This window comes from Motacilla alba, chromosome 23, assembly GCF_015832195.1.
Source record: "Motacilla alba alba isolate MOTALB_02 chromosome 23, Motacilla_alba_V1.0_pri, whole genome shotgun sequence".
NCBI classification, from domain to species: Eukaryota; Metazoa; Chordata; class Aves; order Passeriformes; family Motacillidae; genus Motacilla; species Motacilla alba.
The window spans coordinates 3,666,553-3,686,931 of NC_052038.1; the positions used below are offsets into that span (position 1 = coordinate 3,666,553).

Consider the following 20,379-nt stretch of genomic DNA (forward strand, 5'->3'; position numbering starts at 1 on the left):
CAGCTCTGGGCCTGTCTCCAGGATCTGGGTCTGCTCCTAACATGGGGAAATGATTGGCATAACACTTGGGGTCCCTTGGGCACAGTAACCATGCCAGGCCCCTCCTGAGCTCCTTGGCAGCCTCCTGGCACCTGTGCCCAAACAAGGGGGAGCCCCTTTGCCAAGGCAGGGGGTCCTGGCTGGGCTCAGCAGCATGCCACTGGCAGCAGGAGACCCTCAGGGGTCCCGAGTGGAGACCAAGGGAGGCTCCCGCATGACACAGCCTGGGGGAGAGCTCACAGAGAGCCGAGCGCTTTTCCAGCTCCAAGCCCAAACAAAAGGTTTTGTAATAAGTGTCTCCCTGTCCCCGGGTTCAGGGTCCAGCTTTGTGCCCCGGTGCTTCCGAATGGGAACATTTGAGTGCACCAGATGGGAGCACGGGGATGCAAAATCAGGGACTGACCCTGAGGGACTGGACTCCGTCCCATTCCCAGTCCCCTGGGACACGGCAGGGACACAGAGACAGCCCTGAGTGCCACTGGCTGTGTGTCCATCCAGGGCCAGCGTCTCTAACAGAAACAAATGAGTTCTACTAAGAAAATATTCCAGATATTCTGCTCTGCTTTCCCCCAGTGCTGGAGCTCCAAGGCCCCAGTTTTGCTTGGCAAAGGGACAATGGTAACAGCGACGCCCAGGGCAGATGCTCTGGAGCTGTGAAGGTCACTGGCTCCTCTGGGCCTTTCTTAGCCAGTTCCCAGCTTCTCCTTTCTCCATCCTGGGTCCAGAAGTGGCTTTTCCTCTGGGATGATCTGGGACACATGAAATCCATGCCATTTCCCCCTGGGCTGCCCTGCTCAGGCCTGGTGGCTCTGCAGGTGCTGCGTGCCCTGGGCGGGGCAGAGCTGCCCGACGGTGTCACACTGGGAGGAGAAGAGCAGTGGGAGATGGACACAGTTCTGGGTGCGGGGCTCCAGCTAAGGGGGGTGCCCTGGAACCCTTTGAAGCAAATTCAATGGGATGCTTGATTGAACTGGAAATTTGGAGCCTGGAAAGGAAAATGTGGCTTTGAGTGGCACGCTGGCACTAAGTGATACTGAAAGAGGGTTGATGACAGAGATGGTGCACGTGGGGACACTGAGTGGCACCTCACGGTCCCCAGATGTCACCCAGCTATGCAGAAGTGGAGCTGTCCTCTGCAGCCTCTGCACGGGGTCCTGGGGCATGGGGGTTTGGTGTAATCCTCAGGAAAGCAGGGCCACTGGAATTCCCTGTGAGGCTGTTGACCCCAAGACAAAGGAAATGTGGAAACTTAAAAAAAAAAAAAAAAGAAAAAAAGTAGAAATTTCAAATTGAAAAATCAAAGCAGCTGATTCAGCAATGGTGAAACATCTTGTGACAGCATCAGGCAAATTATTTCCTAATAAAATTCTGGGAAAAAATCAGCTTGATTTTGCACAAGCCACCGCTGTCCCAGTGGAAAGGCACACGGGGGCTGTCCATTGGGGTGGGGGCACGGAGCCCCACGGTGCTGTGGAGGTCCCAGGAGTGCAGCCTGGCAGAGAGGATGCCCCCTAAAATGGGGATTAGAGGGTACAGGAAATCTGAAATCCAGCCAGGAGCACGAGGCTGTGCCAGACAGGAGCGTGGGACACGGGAGTGTCTTGTCAGAGTTTCCACTGAGCACCTCGGGCTGGCTGGGGTCTCGCATCAGCTCACAGAAATTAAATTAAATTAGATAACATAAATACTGCCTGAAACGTTCACTCCATCCCTTTCCCTGGGTGAGGAAAGGGGGAAGCAGCTGCACGTGGCTGCCGTGCCAGGAGCGCTCCTTTGTGGTGCATGGCCTTGGGGACAGCAGGGGATGGGGAGGGGAGGGGATGGGATGGGATGGGATTGGGATTGGGATAGGGATGGAATGGGATTGGGAAGGGTATAGAAATGGTGAAGAGAGGGGGATGGAGAGGGGATGCTGGCGCGGGGCCGCATTTACCGAGGCGAAGGCAGGACCGAGGCACCGCCCCGGCAGGTAACCCCATCCCCCAGCGCCGCCCGCCAGGGAGGGACGCAGCCGAGGCTCCCGCTCCTGAAATTTATTTTAATGTAAACCTAGCTGTAAGGCAGCTTTTTCTCATTTTTAAACTATTTCATATCAATCCTTGGCCTGACATTTGTTTTCTTTGAGTGCGGTGGGGAGCGCGGTCGGCATTGCTGAGGATATCTCCTCTGGAATCTTGGCAGAGGCGGCTCCCTATCTTTGAAGAAACGGCAAATGCAAAACAGAAGGCCGATATTAGAGAAGCATAAACAATATTTTTCCCCCGTTAACCCCAGGAGAGGCGCGGGGGCCGGCTCGGCGACACGGCGGCGGGGGGACACCGACCCTCCCCGGGCACACGGCACCTGCCCGGGCTGACCCCGGCAGGGACACCCAGGGGACACCCCTGACCCCAGGCAGGGACAGCCCAGGGGACACCTCTGACCCCAGGCAGGGATAGCCCAGGGGACACCTCTGACCCCAGGCAGGGATAGCCCAGGGGACACCCCTGACCCCAGCAGGGACACCCAGGGGACACCCCTGACCCCAGGCAGGGATACCCAGGGGACACCCCTGACCCCAGGCAGGGATAGCCCAGGGGACACCCCTGACCCCAGGCAGGGACAGCCCAGGGGACACCCCTGACCCCAGGCAGGGATAGCCCAGGGGACACCCCTGTCCCCAGGCAGGGACAGCCCAGGGGACACCCCTGACCCCAGGCAGGGACAGCCCAGCCCCGCTCCGGGCAGGTCCCGTCACCTGCGGCCACCCAGGGCTGTCCCCTGTCCCCAAGGGCTGTCCCCAAGGGCTGTGACCGAGCTGGCGGGACAGGGAGCGGTGGCAGCCGGGGAGTGGCCGCACCGGGGGGGTTGCAGTGGTTGAGGAGGGGCTGGTGGAGCCCCGGGTGCCCCAAGCAGGGTCTTGCCCTGTTGGGGGTCAGGAGCCGAGCTCCGGGGTCTCCCCCGAGGAGAGGCGGCTCCGAGCGTGCAGCGGGTGTCACCGGCTGGTTTGCCAGAGGGGATTTGTGGAGGATGAACGCGGGGAGGATGTGCGGGAGAGGGCAGGCACAGGCAGCAGTGCTGGCAGCAGCCGGGCTCACCTGGGGAGATGCTAAAAAGCTGGAAAAGGAGAGGAAATGGAGATCAAAGCACCCAACAAAACCAAGGAGACAGAATTTCAAACTCTGACGTTAAAATAAAATCACTGTTAGGCTAAACACTGCGAGGCAGGTTCCTGTCTGAGCAGCTGGCAGGGATGGGGGATGTTCCTGGTGTTTCAGGTTCCTGTCTGAGCAGCTGGCAGGGATGGGGCATGTTCCTGGTGTTTCAGGTTCCTGTCTGAGCAGCTGGCAGGGATGGGGGATGTTCCTGGTGTTTCAGGTTCCTGTCTGAGCAGCTGGCAGGGATGGGGCATGTTCCTGGTGTTTCAGACAGGAGGAGATGTTTTCACTGCAATTCACACATTTGCTGTGGTACCTGGGCAGGTGCTGAGGGAGGAGTGGAGAGCTCAGGTGGGAAAACCACAGGGTGGGGACACCGTGGTAGGGATGCTGTGCCAGGGACTGAGCTGCTGAGCAGTAGCACCAGCTGTCCTGGAGCACTGGCAGCTGCTGGCTCCGTGCTGTCCCACTGCTCTGGGGCTTGTATTTGGTGCAAGGCCAGCACCTCTTCTCCTTGGGAGAACAGCTGCTGCTGCTGAGGCTCCTTGTTGCACCCAGAGCCACTGTGGGCTCCCCAAGGGCTGTTATGGCTCCCACTACACCCCCCTTAGCGGGGATCCCCTTCCCGTGGGATGGGGGCCAGGGCTGGAACAGCCACAGCGTTCTGCCCCACATGTCCCAGCCTGCAGCCCCCCAAGGGAGCAGCCCGAGCACCCTGCCCCAGAAGGCTCATTGCAACGAAGCCAGTGACCCCAGCAGGAGGCTGGAGGTTTAAATGTCTGCGGCTGATGGCCACTTGCCTGCAAATTCCCTGGGATGGGAATCGCTCCCTGCGGGTCCCTCCAGGCTTAGCAGATTTCTTTGCAAAACACCCCTTGCCTTGGAAAATGTTATTTCTGCACAGGAGCAAGGTGGGTCTGACCTGCAGACCTCAGGAAAACTCCGACTGCTTCCCACTGCTCCCACCAGGACTCACCTGTCCCTGGAGCAGGGCTGGCCCAGCCAGCACAGGGTCCTTGGAAGGTGATGCCCAACGCTCCAGCAGCCCCCCGGGGCTCTCAGCCCCTGTCCTTCCCTGTGGTGTCTGGGCAAATGCTCCACATCCCACACCAGGAGCAGGCACAAGTGTCTGGGCTTGGTCAGGGCATGCGCCTGGGTTCACAGAGCAGTTTGGACCCTGCACAGCCCCTGTGCAGTCCCCTGGAAAGGGGTTCCAGCCAAGGGAATGGAGCCCTCCGACACCCTCAGCACCCTCACCCCTCCTGCAGCCCAGCTCTGGCCCTTGGCTACTGCTCTGCTCCTCCAGCCCTCAGGGACAGTGTCACAGCTGCCCCCAGGCAGGCCACCATCCCACTGCGAGGAGGAGGAGGAGGAGGAGGAGAGGGGAAGAAGAAGGGAAGAAAAAAAACGAATCCCCACAAAAATGTCTTCATAACAGGAAACGTCTCATAAAATACCTGTGGTTTGGCATGTGTGATTCCACTGGTCAAACTATGCACCTGGCAGGGAACCCTGCTATTAATGCTGCAGCTCTGGTATTTCAGTGGAGCGGAGGCTGGCGGGGGGGGTGGGACAGGGGATTTGGGGTGCAGAAACTCCACTGGGGCCACAGCAAGGGGGGACGTGTCCCTTGGGTCTCACTCACCTCCGTGGGTGGCTTCCCAGCTGTGCGTGGGTGAGGGAGCTGCAGCACCCCGGGGATGCCGTGAGCCCAGGCTGGACTCGGTGTTCCTGCAGCTCCGAGCCAGCGCTTTCCACCGGGACCCGGAGCCGGACCCAGCCAGCACCGAGCCGGGGGTGCCCGCCTGGCTCTCGGGTGCCCACCCTTCGGCAGGGATGCCCTCAGCCCCCCGGCAGCGCCCGCCGGGGCTGTGCCGAGCTGCCGGGGAGTTTTGACAGCTGGAGGTGCGGGATTAAGCCCTGAGCCGTGACCCGCGGCTGCGCTGCCGGCACACACGCCCGGGGTCACTAATCCGCTTGAGCTGAGCCCCGACCCGGCGGCCGCGGCATCGAGCGGCGGCACCGCCCCGGGGCTCGGCATCGCGGCGCGACCCCGGCGGCCGGCCCCAGGCGGCGGGAGCCGCGGGCAGCTCGCACCACGGCCCTGCCGTGCCGTGCCGTGCCGTGCCGTGATCTGCTAGGCTGTGCCATGCCCTACCATGCCCTACCATGCTGGACCATGCTGTACCATGCCATGCCGTGCTGTCCTGTGCCACGATCTGCTAGGCTGTGCCATGCCATACTATGCCGTACCATGCTGTACCATATCGTACCATGCCATGCCATGCCGTGCCACGATCTGCTAGGCTGTGCCATGCCGTACCATGCTGGACCGTGCCATGCCATGCCATGCCGTGCCGTGATCTGCTAGCCTGTGCCATGCCGTATCATGTCATACCATGCCACACCGTGCCATGCCATGCCATGCCATGCCATGCCATGCCATGCCATGCCATGCCATGCCATGCCATGCCATGCCATGCCATGCCATGCCATGCCGTGCCGTGCCACAATCTGCTAGGCTGTGCCATGCCGTACTATGCTGGACCGTGCCATGCCATGCCATGCCATGCCATGCCATGCCATGTTATGCCATGCCATGCCGTGCCGTGCCGTGCCATGCCAGGCCATGCCGTGCCATGCCGTGCCGTGCCGTGCCGTGCCGTGCCATGCCATGCCATGCCATGCCATGCCGTGCCGTGCCGTGCCATGCCGTGCCTATCCCACTCCGTTCAGGGCCAGGCGCGGCACTGTGTGCGGGAGCAGGTCCCTGCAGATGGGGTGGGGTGTTATTTCTTCGTCAAGGAAAATGTTTTCTTGTTCCCTGGGCTGCTGGCGGGCGAGGCTCCGGCTCGGGCTCCGGGTCCGGCAGCGCGTACAGCAGCCTTGGACGGGCTCAGGTGTCATGCAGTTGAGGACAGGCTGTGCCAAGTCTCCCCCGCGCCCCGGCGCTGCTCAGCCGAGCTGCTCCCTGATGCCTTTGGCGTTCGCAGCCCGGCCTGCGGAAACAACGTGCCGTTCTCCCTCTTCATAGCTCACTTTTCGTTTTCGACTCGGTTTATTATTATTTTTAAAGCGTGTGTAGCGCAAAGCAAATCATCGACCTCCCGCTGGACCCGGGCCAGCCCCGTGTTGGGCTTGGAAATCCTCCCTGCTTTATTTTTTATTGTAAATGACCGGAGGATGGAGCGGCTCGGTGGGACACGGCGGCGGCCAAGCCCGCCTGCTCCAGCCCACCCACACTCGCCGGCTGCTCCCGGTGCTTCCCTTCCCTGCGTCCCCCTGTCCCGGGCCGTGCGAGGTGCTTCCCACGGCTCCCCCGGCCCGGGGCCAGCTTCTACCGCGGCTTCCAGAGGTGGTGGCAGTGTCTGGTGACACCAGAGCATAGGGATGGGCACGGGGAAGAGAATGGGGACAGCAGTGGGCAGGGGGACACGGGTCAGGATGGGATGAGGCCTCACCACTGAGCCTGGGCGTGCAGTTGAAGTGCATCGAATTCCCCATCCTGCCTCATCCCCGAGCCCCTCTGTGGGGCTGGCGTGGCCCTGGGGTGGATGTGGGGCCGGAGCCGGGGTGAGTGCCAGAAAGCACACGCTGTGCCCCAAACTGACCACGCTTTGACTGCCGGGTTTAAACAAGTTCCCCGCTGCGCCGACCTTCAGTCACAATGGCAGATCCCCCGTGGATCACATATATTGACTTAAAAAATAATTAGCCTCAAAGGGAGCAGGCGCGGGGCCGGCCAGGCCCTTCATTAATATTTAAGTAACAGGGGCCATAAATCAGCTGCAGCTCAGCCAACAGCCCTGGCCGTGTCCATGGGGAAGCGGGGCCATGGTGTTCACAGGAACATTGCCCAGTCCACAGGCATGGGAGTGCTGACATGGGCTCTGTGGGGAGAGCGGGGCAGTGCGGGGGGCAGCAGCCCTCTTCCCCTGGGAATGGCCAGGAGCACGCCAGGAACACGCTGGGAGCTCACCAGGCTGCCCAGCACAAGCCACGAGCAGTTCCGGAGCGACGGAGGCAGCACGGGCTGGTTGTTTCCCTGCAAGAACAAGGTGACATTTCTTGTCTCTTTTCTCATGGTTGAAGTGTGAGATTTTTTCCCCGTTCCCAGTGCTTTCATGGCGTGCCAAGGGTTTTTAACACGTCTGCTCGCCGCCTGCCAGGGGAGCCGACACTCGCACCGTCACCGTGGCGGCGGCGGCTCTGAAGCCGTGCCAGGGGTCTCGGTGCTGGGTCGGGGCCCTGCTCCCCCCAGAGCTGAGCAGTGGGGGATTGCTGGGCCCCATCCTGCTCCAGCATCCCCGGAGAACAGCAGGGACCCCTCCAGTGCTGCCCCTGTGTGAACCCTCCTGGCTCAGCAGCTCCTGCTGGGCTTGGCTTTGTGTCAAGGGATGGTTTTGGTCATACCGGAGTGTGCTGGGGGGCTGGAGCTGCCTCTGAAGGACAGCAGCCCACCTGGACAGTGCCCACCCTGGTGGCTGCAGTGCCCAGGCTGAGTGGAGTGAGCCAGGAGGGGCTACGACTGGGACTCCCAAAGCATCTCCCCTGCTCCAAGTGGGGGAAAAAACCTAATCTTATGGGATTTCTGTTGGCCACACAAGAGAAGGTTCTTGACCCCAGACCCCGGGAGGACAGGCAGGTGACCCCCAGGAGGGTGGGCAGGTGACCCCTGTCTGTCTGTAGCTGCCCCATACACATGATGGATCTGCCACCATTCACGACCTGCCAGGCGAGATGGGAGCGTCGTGTGGCTGCTCCGTGTGATTAATTATCAGTTCATAACACAGGAGATTTCAAGCATGAAAGAGCCTCTCCACAAGCACGTTGTGCACACTTTATCCATCATATGAGACTCCAGATGTTTCCATTTTATTGTTATTAAATCACTGCCTGGAGAGCGCGGGTAGCAGGAGGCCTCCTGCCCCAGTGCCGGGCACGGCCGGGGGGGACAGCACAGCACCAGAGACCCCTTGTGTCGAGGGACACGGACCTGGGGGCTCAGGCCAGGCTCCCCTGTTGCTCTGCAGAGACTGGGGCAGTTGGAATGACCCGGCTGGGTCAAGGGGGTGAGAGAGGACACAGAGCAGGGAACTCAGTTTCATGTCCAATACACAATGAAACCATGGTCTGATTGCCTTGTCCTCCCTCTCCCTTCCCTCTGGCTCTGTTTTCCCTGCATCCCACATCTCTCCAAAGGCTGAGGGCTCACAGCAGGAGGAGCGATGCCCGGCAGCAAGGGGCTGAACCACCCCAGGGTGCTGCTCCCATGGCAGCATCCTGAGAAAACAGCCCAGTGGAGGGGAGGAGCAGGGGTGAATCCAGCCCAGGTGGGAGAGCAGAGAGCTAGGAAGGGAGGGAGGTAGAGATGGAGGCACAGGGGTCATACCAGGTAAGGAAAACAAGTAAATAGCTGATTCAGGGGTTTGTTCTCCTCTTTTATTTAACAGAAACTGTATTTTTACAGCTGCAATCCCTTAGAATGGGATTCTTTTCCCCTTAAACAAATCCTTGTAAAATAATGCTTCATAAAAAGAAGCGTTCCTCTCCTCGACCCTGAAGACAGAAAAACAATAATGCCGGCGAGGCCCTGGTCATGCTGCCAAGGAGGCCGGGGGTGGCTGTCACCCGTGTCCCTGGCAGTGCCACCCGACTCACAGCCACGGCTCCGGGGGGCTCAGTGGGAATGGCACCGCTCCGGGCCCGTGGCTCTGGTGGGATGGGCAGAGCAGAGCTCCTCTTCCAGCATCTGCTACGGCCACCTGCATCCTCACAGGGTCCATCGTGCTGCTAATGGCAGGGCCGTCCCTGTCCCCTCCAGCCCTCAGCTGACTCCCAGACCATTTTCCAGGCACAAGAGCAGCTGTCAAGGCTGCCTCGTCCCTGGAGACTCCAAAAACCTGCCAAGCCCTTGTGGCATCAGGAACAATCCCATGCCAGGGCTCCCTGCTCCCTTGACTTAATTTGCTTTAATTTTGTTTTAATTTGGGTTGTTTTTTCTCTAGGCTGCAGCTTTTTTTTTTTTCACTGCTGCTTCAGCAAAAGCGGTTCAGGAAATTCCAATGAAATCCCGGCATGCAGCAGCCCTGCCCCTGCTCCCTGGCAGGACAGGCCAGGAGCTTAATTCTCATTAATAACCACCACAGGTCAATTATTGCGAGAAGGAGGAAAAGCAGCAAAAAGCTCTTTGGCGTCACGTGTTGTTTAAGTTTCCGAAAATAAACGTTCTTTGCAAATCAATCTGTTTGCAGCTCCGCGCGTGGAGCTGACGGGGAGAGTTGCTGGAGGAAGAGAATATTTATAAAGGGGGTTTATTTTAAATAAACAGGCACTTAAGGCTGAGGCTGCTGCTCCCATCCCTCGCCCTCTGCGCGAGTTCCCGGTGCTGCCCGCGAAGCGCCGCAGTTGAGCCACGAACGCGGCAAGTGTCTGGTTCCCACGTCGTGGGTTTGGCCCAGCACCCACTCGGGAGGCTCAGCACCCATTCGGGAGGCTCAGCACCCATTTGGGAGGCTCAGCACCCACTCGGGAGGCTCAGCACCCACTCGGGAGGCTCAGCACCCATTTGGGAGGCTCAGCACCCACTCGGGAGGCTCAGCACCCACTCAGGAGGCTCAGCACCCATTTGGGAGGCTCAGCACCCGCTTGGGAGGCTCAGCACCCATTTGGGAGGCTCAGCACCCACTCGGGAGGCTCAGCACCCACTCAGGAGGCTCAGCACCCATTTGGGAGGCTCAGCACCCATTTGGGAGGCTCAGCACCCACTCAGGAGGCTCAGCACCCACTCGGGAGGCTCAGCACCCATTTGGGAGGCTCAGCACCCACTCGGGAGGCTCAGCACCTTTCCCTGCCCCAGGGAAGGCAGGGCTTGGCACTGGCAGCCTGTGCCTCCCGCAGGGGCCATGGCTCTTGTGAGAGGAGCCCCTGCTCACTCCAGGGATGTGACAGCAATGCTGGGCTCAGTGGGCTGCAGGTCTCATCTGCCTTTTTGCCACCTCTTATATTTGCTAAAAAAGCATAAGGGATATGAGAGCAACCACAGAAACTCAGGGCAGCCTCTGTAAGACTCCACTGGGCACCCCTGTGGCTGGTTACAGTGCAAGATGAAGGAAGAGCCTCGAGCTGTGCCAGGGGAGGTTCAGGTTGGGCATCAGAAAGAATTTCTCTGTGGAAAGGGCTGTCAGGAATTGGAAAGGGCTGCCCAGGGAAGTGGTGGAGTCCTGGAGGTATCTGAGGAACAACTGGACCTGGCACTAAGTGCTCTGGGCAAGTGGCAAGGTGGGGATCAGTCACAAGTTGGCCTCAGTGGTCTTGGAGGTGCTTTCCAACCTCAGTGATTCTGGGATTCTATTCCATAAACTGTATTGACGGTGCCTGTCCCAGCTCTGGTGTGTCGGGAAGGGCAACATGTTCAGAATATCTGCTCCACAAAAGGGCAAACTCAAGGGAGTCCCGCTCCCACGGGGATCATTCCCAGGCTCCCAGCTGGCCCTGCTGAGGTGGGGGTGTGTACCCAATGTCACTGTTGCTTTGTCTGCAGGAGCCGTGGGAGCAGGATGCTGCCGGACGTCGTGGCGCTGCCGGTGGTGCTGGGCACGATGGTGATGGTGATGGGCCCCGGCTCGGCGGCGGGAGGCGGCGTGGGGGGCTACGCTCAAGTCAAGTACATGCAGCCCATGGTGAAGGGACCCCTGGGACCCCCGTTCCGTGAAGGCAAAGGGCAGTACCTGGGTAAGGGATCACTCTGGGGACTGTGCGAGGACGCGGGGCAGTGGGAAGGGGACATGGCACCTCACAGCCATTGGGCACTTGTCCCCCTCTACCCTTCAGGCTCCTGGAAGCCGCCTGGCACAGCTGAGGGTGCTGCTGTCCAAAACACTTGGCCAAGCACGGCCGGATCACTTGGGTCTTTAACCCAGTGCAAAAGAACAGGGTGGACACGGGTAGAGGCTCAGCAGGGAAGTGAAGCCCTTTGCTGGGGCTGGGAGGGCACCTTGGTGTGGGAGCCAGGGGACACAGGGGACCCTCCAGCCTCTGACTCCTGCCCTCCTGCCCATCCCCAGCAGCAGGAGGCACAGAAGCCCCAGCGCTCGCCGTCTCTGCCTCTCCCTGCTGTTAAACCTGAGCTGTCCTGGCAAGGCTGTTTCCACTCCTCCACCTATTCCGTTTCCCTGTCTGCATTTTGCACCAGCTGGGAAAGGAAAGAGTGCCAAGGCTGGAGCTGACACCCAGCCTGGCAAGGGAAGAGCAGGAGAGAGACATTTCCTCTGTCGGAGAGCAGCAACCAGAAACTCCAGACGTGTTAAATCGCTCCCCACTGAGTGATGTGCACCCAGAGGGGCAGAGGCGCCAGGGTCATTGCTCTGCACAGGGCTCCAGCACCCCCAGCCTTCTGTAACCCCCTGTCCCCAGCTGCCCTTCCTGCACCCACCCCAGTGCTGGCACCACCAGGGGATGGGGCACTGCTGGGCTCGGGTATCCAGACCTGCCAGGTCGGTGCTTGGCTCTGGGAAGAGCCACCAGAGCCTCGCCATGGGTTGTCACAAATCTGGACCCTCCCAGGAGCTGAAGTCTTGGCTCAGGGAGGAGAAACTGGAGAAGGCTGGGCCACCGGTGGCTGATTTACTGGAGGGCTGAATGGCTTATCAGGAGCTCAGCCCAGCACATGTGTCAGAAAACATACAGCAAAACCTGGAGCCGAAGTGTGCTACAAGCCCCCCTCCCTGCCCCCTTCCCAGCTGTTGTAAAGCTGCTCTCTGAATCCCAGCCAGAGCCAAAACCTTCCAGCGTAGCACAAGAACACTTCAGCTGCTGGTGGGACTGGATTCAAATCTCTCCCTGCTGTTCTCCCTTCTTTTTTCTCTTCTTCCTGTGCATGGGAGTGACTTGTATTGCCTCTGAGCAATGCTGCCTATGGTGGGGAGAGCAGGGTGTGCCAGGCTGGGGCAAGGAGGGGTTTGGACAAGTTCTGCCAGGTTAGACCAGGCAGAGGGGACACCGAGGCACGGCAGAGCACAGACGTCCCTTGGACATTACTCCTCTAAAACCCATGGGAAGGAGAGGACAGGTGGGGGACAGGAGAGAGGGACGCAGGGACAGCTGCAGCCCGAGCCACCGGCTGTGGGGCCGCGCAGAGGCAGCTGGGGAAGCCGGTGCCTCCTGGATCCCACCGAGCTCCCATCTCTGCTTAACCTCTAATTTGGCAAGGAAAATCCCTGCTGGCCTTCTGCCCTGCTCGGGGAGCTCAGCTGACTCGCCGCGACGGCGCAGGGCTGTGCCGTGCCCCCGCGGGTTACCCCGGCCCGGGGGGAGCTGTGCGGGGCCCCCCGGCTGCCCCAGCCTGGCCGCGGGGCTGGGACCCCCGGCTGGGGGGCGGGGGTTCCCTCCTGCCTCCAGGTGCCATCTGCTGAGTGACAGGTTTCCTCAGGGTGCCAGACACCCTTTCTCACCCAAAAATAGCTGCCCCAGAGCACAGAGGGAGCTCAGGGGAGGAGATGCTGCTAAATGCTGATATGCTCAGAACACTGAAGCAGAGATTTGCACACTGGGGGTTTATTTTGGCTTAATTTAAACCATGTTGATGGCCCTGCAGCCAGGTAAACCCACGAGTGAGTGCTGTGCTGGGGCACCCACTGCTGGGAGACAGTATGAGAGGTGCTAAAACACTGATCCCACACAACATCCCTGTGAGCCTGTGAAACTCTCTCACGAGACAGGGCTTGGCAGCAGCTCTGGAACAAGCTCGGCCGGGCTCCGCCACAGAGCAGCCAACCTCTCCTTCCTGCAGTGTCATCTGGCCGTGCTGGCCAGACCCGCTGCTGGCTGCTCATGGCTGGGAACCACTTCCCATCCTGCTGGATTATTCCTCTTCTGGCTGGTCTGCACTGCTGGGTCCCTTCTCCAGGCAGGAAGGGTCCTTACAGGGATGAACACAGCTCCAGAGGGGCTGCAGCACCCACCTGGCCATGTCCATGCTCCTCAGGAGGTGGGATGCTCTGTGAGAGCTCCCAGGGGTCATTCCTGCCCTGTCCCCCTCCCGCAGCCCCAGCTGGCTCTGGTAACACTCACGGCAGCTCAGTTCACGCGTCGAGGGGAGCACAGAACCCCACGCTGGTGCTGCGAAGCTCAGAGCTCTGAGACATGTGTCTGTGGTAAGACATGGGCTTTTGAAATCGGACACCAGTGGGGCTGCAGTGTCCCAGTTTCTCTCCGCTGACGGCCCCGGTTTGGTTTTCCCGTCTGCTTTTTTGGCCGCCTGCAAGCTGGCAGCTCCCGCCTGGCGTTTCTCTCCGCTGCCTTGTGTGAGAGAGTGTGTGTGTGCTTTTTCCTTCCTTCGTGGGCTCAGCTGTAGATCCTTGTTCTGATTCCATGCAAAATGACCTAGAAAACGAATTCATTTCAAACCCTTGGAAGAAAATATAAAATTAAAAAGTGTGGGGAGAAAACACATTGAAATCATTTACTGGAGAATTTTTTTTTCCAGAATCCAAACCCCAGAAACAGTGCAGCGCTGCACAGCTCCCTTGCTTCTTTTCCACACTGTTTTCCTGGGTGAGGAGCAGAAGTTTGCAGAATTCCAGTGGCAGTGTCATGACAGACAAGTATTTCCTTCATCAAGAGAGCCAAGTGACCACAGCTACAGCTGAGGATGTGGGCCAGGCTTTGATTTATAGATAAGCTCTAAAAATGTTTCCATTACCCAAGGAAAACACAGCAGCACCAGGCTGGGAAGGGCCAGAGCTAATTGCTGCGTTCAGGGCAGGCAAAGCCACCTCTGATGCTCCGGGAGCTGTGCCTGCTGCTGCCACAGTTATTCTTTTCACGTGTCTCAAATCTCCCATAAGCTTTTCCCGTTGACTGAGGAAATCTCCGTGCTGGCGGATCCCAGCACCACGTGTGTCCATGCTCCCAAAGCCCAGCTTGGCTGAGGGAGCCAGACTGGCAGACCTTGTATCCTGCTCCCACCCCAGGCAGCATCCATCCCCATCCCAGGAACTCGTCCATATAGATCTCTTCCCAAATGGAACGATCTCCCTCGGGCAGATTTGATTTGAATTCACCCAAGATGTCACAGCCCTTTCCTCTGCCTTTCACATTTCTCACCATCGTCATGTGTACATGTGACTGTCGAGTATTTCCTTCGTTTCAAACTGCCCAAAAAAGAGTTTGTCAGATTTATTCTTTCTCACCCTTTCCTGGTGTCACGTGGGAGGTGACACCCTGCCTGGACCAGCCTCGAGGAGTTATTTATGCTCACGTCTGTGCTTTCCATGCTGAGCTGTGGTGGGCATGTCATCTGCCTCTCCTTGCCTTTGGAGTCTCTCAGCCCATTAGTTTCTTTCTTATATCCGTTTGCAAAAGACCTCAATAAATTCTTGAAATGTCAAGTGGTTGCGGCCTATTCCCAGCTGGGCTGACTCATTTGGACGGAGCTGAGGCTGCATTTCCCTCCCAGCTCTTGGCTTCTCCTCCATCCTCAGAGCTTTTTTGCTTTTTGGTTTTTCTCTGCCTTGCTGGACTCGGGAGCTGTGCCAGCAAGCACTGTAGGCATGGCCTAACCATACATCCATCGCCTCCTCAGGCTCTGGAGTACATGTCCAAGAGTTTTCTTTTTAATCCAAAAGGATTAAAGGTCTCCCAAGGCCCTGGACTCGCGGGACGGGGTGAGGGATTATCCTCAGTCTTGGCTCACTCTGTCACCATCCTCTCAGCTGAGCCCAGGCAGGAGCGACTGAATCCCACGGTGCTTTCGAGGCCGCTGGGAAGCGAGGCAGCAGGAGGTTTGAATCCAGCTCCAAAACCACCCTGCAGTAACTCAGCACAAAATAGCCCTGCCAGAGCTGACAGCAAGCACTGGCACCTTCCATGGTGTCACCTGACATCATGGAGGGATGTGAAGCTGAAACGAGAGAACTCTGGGCTTTGGCCTTGCCTCAGGACAGCCCTGCTGATGCGGGGGCCCAGGAAGCTGCTGTGGCCATGTTCCAGTGGAAGGGTCCCCCTTCAAGCCCAGCCCAGGCCACGCAGAGACCCCGGCTCCAACATCCCGAGGACACTCCTTGCCCACGGCCAGCTCTAGTGACACTCTGTGTCTCCTCTCTCCACAGACATGCCGCCACTGCTGCCCATGGACCTCAAAGGGGAGCCAGGACCGCCAGGGAAGCCTGGCCCACGTGGACCTCCCGGGCCCCCCGGCTACCCGGGAAAACCGGGCACGGGCAAGCCGGGAATGCACGGCCAGCCTGGGCCTGCCGGGCCCCCCGGCTTCTCGGGCATTGGGAAACCGGGCATCCCGGGACTGCCCGGGAAGGCGGGTATGAAAGGGATGCCCGGAGCCAAGGGCGAGCCTGGCATGCGTGGGGAGCAAGGGCCGAGGGGACTGCCCGGCCCGCCGGGGCTGCCCGGGCCGGCTGGCCTCTCTGTCAACGGGAAGCCGGGTCCCCAGGGCGGCCCCGGCCTGCCCGGCTTTCGGGGAGAGCCTGGCCCGAAAGGAGAGCCCGGTCCCCGCGGAGAACGAGGGATGAAGGGTGAAAACGGCGTGGGGAAGCCAGGCTTACCGGGGCCCCGGGGGAACGGCGGCCCTCCCGGCCCCGCGGGGCCCCCCGGGCCGGCCGGCATTGGGAAGCCGGGCCTCGATGGGCTGCCGGGCGCGCCCGGGGACAAGGGCGACATGGGGCCGCCGGGCGGGCCGGGTGTCACCGGCGAGCCCGGCCCCGTGGGGCCGCGGGGACCCCCCGGGATCGATGGGATCGGTGTCCCGGGCGCTGCGGGGGTGCCGGGGATACAGGGCCCCATGGGACCGAAGGGAGAGCCCGGGATCCGCGGCCTCCCTGGCCTGCCGGGCCCCACGGGCTATGGGAAGCCAGGCATGCCCGGCCTGAAAGGAGACCGCGGGCAGCCCGGGGCACAGGGAGCCATCGGCGATAAGGGGGAGCCCGGCGTGGACGGCGAGCCGGGCGAGCCAGGCCCTGCCGGCATCATCGGCCCGCCGGGCCCGCCGGGGTCCATGGGGCTGCCGGGCAAGCACGGGCTGCCCGGCCCCAAGGGGGACGTGGGGCCGAGCGGGCCCCCGGGAATGCCGGGGATACGCGGCGACCAGGGCCCGCACGGCTTCGCGGGGAAGCCGGGGGTGCCGGGAGAGAGGGGCCTGCCCGGGTCACTGGGACCTCCCGGCCCAACGGGCCCCAAAGGTGAACCAGGGTTCATCGGCCTTCCGGGGGTGCCCGGATTAACGGGCGGCCCCGGGCCCAAAGGGGACGGTGGGATCCCGGGGCAGCCAGGGCTGAGGGGCCCTTCCGGCATCCCGGGATTGCAAGGACCTGCTGGTCCCATGGGGCCTCAGGGGTTACCAGGCCTGAAAGGGGAGCCCGGGCTCCCCGGCATTCCCGGCGAGGGGAAGACCGGAGAGCCAGGCATGGCCGGACCCATCGGCCCACCCGGAATGCCAGGAACACCGGGGCTGAACGGGCCGCCGGGGCCACCGGGGCCACCCGGGCCACCGGGAGCGCCAGGAGTGCTGGACGAGACGGGCATCGCGGGGCTGCACCTGCCGGACGGTGGCGTGGAGGGGGCTGTGCTGGGCAACGGGAAGCCGGGCAAGCCGCAGTACGGCCGGGGAGAGCTCGCAGCCCGCATCGCGCCGGCCTTCACTGCCATCCTCACCTCCCCCTTCCCCGCATCCGGCATGCCCGTCAAGTTTGACCGGACCTTGTACAACGGGCACAATGGCTACAACCCGGTCACCGGGATCTTCACCTGCCCCATATCCGGAATCTACTACTTTGCCTACCATGTGCACGTCAAAGGGACCAACGTTTGGGTGGCCCTGTATAAGAACAACGTGCCGGCCACCTACACCTACGATGAGTACAAAAAGGGGTACCTGGACCAGGCCTCGGGCAGTGCTGTGCTTGAACTCAAGGAGAACGACCAGGTCTGGGTACAGATGCCCTCAGACCAGGCCAATGGGCTGTACTCCACGGAATACATCCACTCCTCCTTCTCCGGGTTCCTGCTCTGCCCCACATAACAGCTGTTGGGCACGTTTCCTTTTCACCCACTTTAGCCATAAACTTTTTTTTTTTTGATAAAAAAGTGTTTTAAAATTAATACAAAAAAGAAAAATCACTGGGAAGAACACACAAGACATTGTCATGGGACCTTGCTTCACGCCGTTTGATCCATGAGTCAAGAGGGTAATCGGGAAGGAGACATCTATCCATCTATCTTTCTTTTTTGGGGGAGGGAGAAGGGAGGGAGGGGAGCGACTTCCTCAGCAAAGCATATTTGGAGTAAGTACCCCAGTGACTGGACATCAAACACAGGAACACGCTTGGCATGGCAAGGATCTGGCTCTGTGATCCAGAGAGGAAGACAAGACCCCCACGGTCTGTATCAAGTGCCCTCATTACCCATTTGGAATGCTAGATAAATAAATCCAGCTGTGTCATGGCTGATGTGTTGGTAACCAACGCAGGGTCCCAGGCACTTACACAAACCCATGCAGCAGCAGGGATCCACGCTGGATTGAGAAATTTCTTTCCAAACCATCAGATGCCCAAGTTCCAGGCTTGCTGACGCCTGTTTTTCCAGACTGTGCTTTGGGGCAGTCTCTCCGATTCACTCCAGATTCAGTGTGGTTGGATTTATAATCCTAAAGAGTGGAACACTTTGCATAAGCACCTTCTTCTAAGAAGTAAATATTATTTTTAACCCTCCCCCCCCAGCACCTTTAGGAATAAAATCATCCAGGCACTGGTACCTGGGAGGATGCCATGACCGGTTCCAAAGGCAGCGAGGGAAGCTGGGACCCCCGTGATGAACAACGATCTGCTCTCCATTCACCTGCTGGGAAGTCCAAGGGCTGGTCCTGTCCCGTCTGTCTCTGCAGCCCAAAGACTTGCTTGGCCTCAGGAGCATCTCTGCCCCCACCAGAATGGCAGTGCAAGCCCAGCTCACGGTGCTGCCAGCTGGTGTGACATAAGGAAGTGCCACTGATGGACAACTTGCTTTTCCTGTCTCACTATTTTGGGATGTGTGAACTCTTGCATTGGTGTCCCCCCTTTCTCTGGGGATCTTGGAATTAAGAAAAAATAGTGCTGGTTCTAACTTTCCACGCAGTGATTTCACCACGGTGCTATGACCCATAGAAGAACATCACTTACAAGTGTAGTGCAATACCTGTGACAGGGCACCAGCCCCGGGGCCACTCTGTGACTTAGGTTAAAGAAATCAACATTTGCCTGTTGTTATCACTTTGTCTGTCTAATGCTTGGAGCATTACTGACCTGAGCATGAGCTGCAGGGCTCTGGGCCAGGCATGATGGCACTGCCCCACACAGATCCTGTGGCTTTGCAGCTTTTCTCACAGTAGAACAGTCACTTCCACTTCCAGGACAGGGATGCTGCTCATCCCAGGCCAGGAGCATGCTGCTGAAGTCAATCCATGTGCATATCCCACTGCATGTCCTTCTGCAAAGGCACATCCCTGAGAAACAGCAACAATTTGGTCACCAGCTCTGACCTTTGCATTTTCCCAAAGCCTGTTTGATGGCCAAAGAAATGTAGCAAGACTGGGACTGGGCTTGTTTTCCAGATGGACTCTATGAGATGTTTAAACAACTTTTCTTTTCCTATTTCTGTTTTGCTTGTTTTGTTTTTCTCCTCAAGCCTGTCCTGTGTTTCTGTCTCTTGCCATTCAGGCCTTCCTTTTAAAAACTCACCTACCCTGAAATTAAGAAACGCAAGAAGGAAATTTGCAGTTGGCAGGCCAGTGCTCTGGGCACTGCCTGTTGGGGCTGTGTGTCCCCTCCCTGGGATCTTTTCCCTGTGAATTTCTCTCCTCAAAGCTGCAAGTTTCATGCAGAGATGAACCTCCAAGCTGGAAAGTGTCTGATCCCACTGGACATTTTTAACTCCTGAGGGCATGGTCAGGACCATTTGGGTTGTGATCCTAACAGGTTATTTCCCAGCAGGAACAGTCCCTTAAATTCAAAGTAGAAGCTCAGATGATTTTTCCAAGCCCAGGTTTGGTAGGAGAGGATGCTGGGAGGGGACTTGGCTCCTTTTCTCTGGAGAATAGAGGGATTTGAGCTGGTCCAGCCTCGTGCAGGGCCAGGGGCTGCCACGCCTGGTGGGAGCTTCATCCTGCTCCTCAAAGCAACTTATTTATACTGTACCTAACCTACAGCCCATCTCTTCTTGTTCTGTTCTGCTTCATTCTAAACTTCTTGTCCGAGCTGGCAAAAAGCAACGACCAAACTCCTCACTGTAGCCACCCCCAGATTAAGTTTGTGCTGTAGATACTGTTTTGTAATTCCACTTTCTTATCACGTGCAGAGCAAACCCATAATCACCCCTCGCAGCTATTTAACCTCTTACATTTACACACTAATGGAAAGCAAAGATATTACACGCACATAGTTAGGCTAAAAAAAAAAAAAAACGATGCACAGGATGAGGGAGGCTGTTCACTCTCCAGAAGGATTTTTTTTTTCTGGAATACTGAGTACATATTAGCCAGCAGAAAGGATTATTTTCTGTCGTGTGTGTGAGCGCGTGGGATTTTGGTTTCAATCACAAGAATAAAAAAGGTTGGGTTGGATGAGGTATGTCTATTTTTAATGCTGAAAACTGCATTACAATGTGCATTTTTATATACAAATTCTTACTATTTTTTTTTAATTTGCCTCTAGTATCTTCATTTCTAATCTAGTATATAGAGGTTTTTAGTTTTGTAAATACTTATTACATGCACTGTCCTAGTAAAAGTTGGTTTAAAATGCACTCTTTGTGACCCAAGACTGACCTGCTCTTCACAACTAAAACTGCAGTACTTGATTGTATTGACAAACATCAATAAAACTTATTGTATAGAGGTGGGCTCAGCTGTGCTTTGTCCTGGGTCTTGCTCTGCTCATTCAGTTCTCTTACCCTCTATTTCCACCTCAGATGATCTCACTCATTCCCAGCACATTCCCTAACTGATATGCTCATGCAAGAAGTTATTTCACGTTTCTTGTGATTAAGGAAAAGACTCCTGTCTCCCGAAATTCAGTTTCAGAAAAGGCTGTAACCCAGATCCTTCCAGCCTGGTGATTAATCATTTCAGGGAGTCAAGTTGAAGGCTTAGGGATTCCCTTTCCCTTCCATGTGTTTTTTTCCATGATTTTTTTATCCTGCATCACACACCTTGTGCACA

At 58.3% G+C, this 20,379-nt stretch overlaps 1 protein-coding gene across 2 annotated transcripts in view; it reads left to right on the forward strand.

The window, feature by feature from the left end:
- The window catches only part of COL8A2 (collagen type VIII alpha 2 chain), a 30,891-nt gene extending 10,836 nt beyond the window's left edge, over nt 1-20,055 (forward strand). Inside the window, exons 1-3 of one of the 2 annotated variants that reach the window (XM_038160889.1) lie at nt 6,946-7,234; nt 10,720-10,910; nt 15,287-20,055. In XM_038160889.1, coding sequence (XP_038016817.1) covers nt 10,736-10,910; nt 15,287-17,208 — 2,097 coding nt within the window. In that variant the 5' untranslated portion in view covers nt 6,946-7,234; nt 10,720-10,735 and the 3' untranslated portion in view covers nt 17,209-20,055. Of the gene's footprint in view, nt 1-6,945; nt 7,235-10,719; nt 10,911-15,286 lie in introns of those variants that run through there. The other variant, XM_038160888.1, reaches the window with a different exon arrangement.
- Nucleotides 20,056-20,379: the final 324 nt, after the last annotated feature.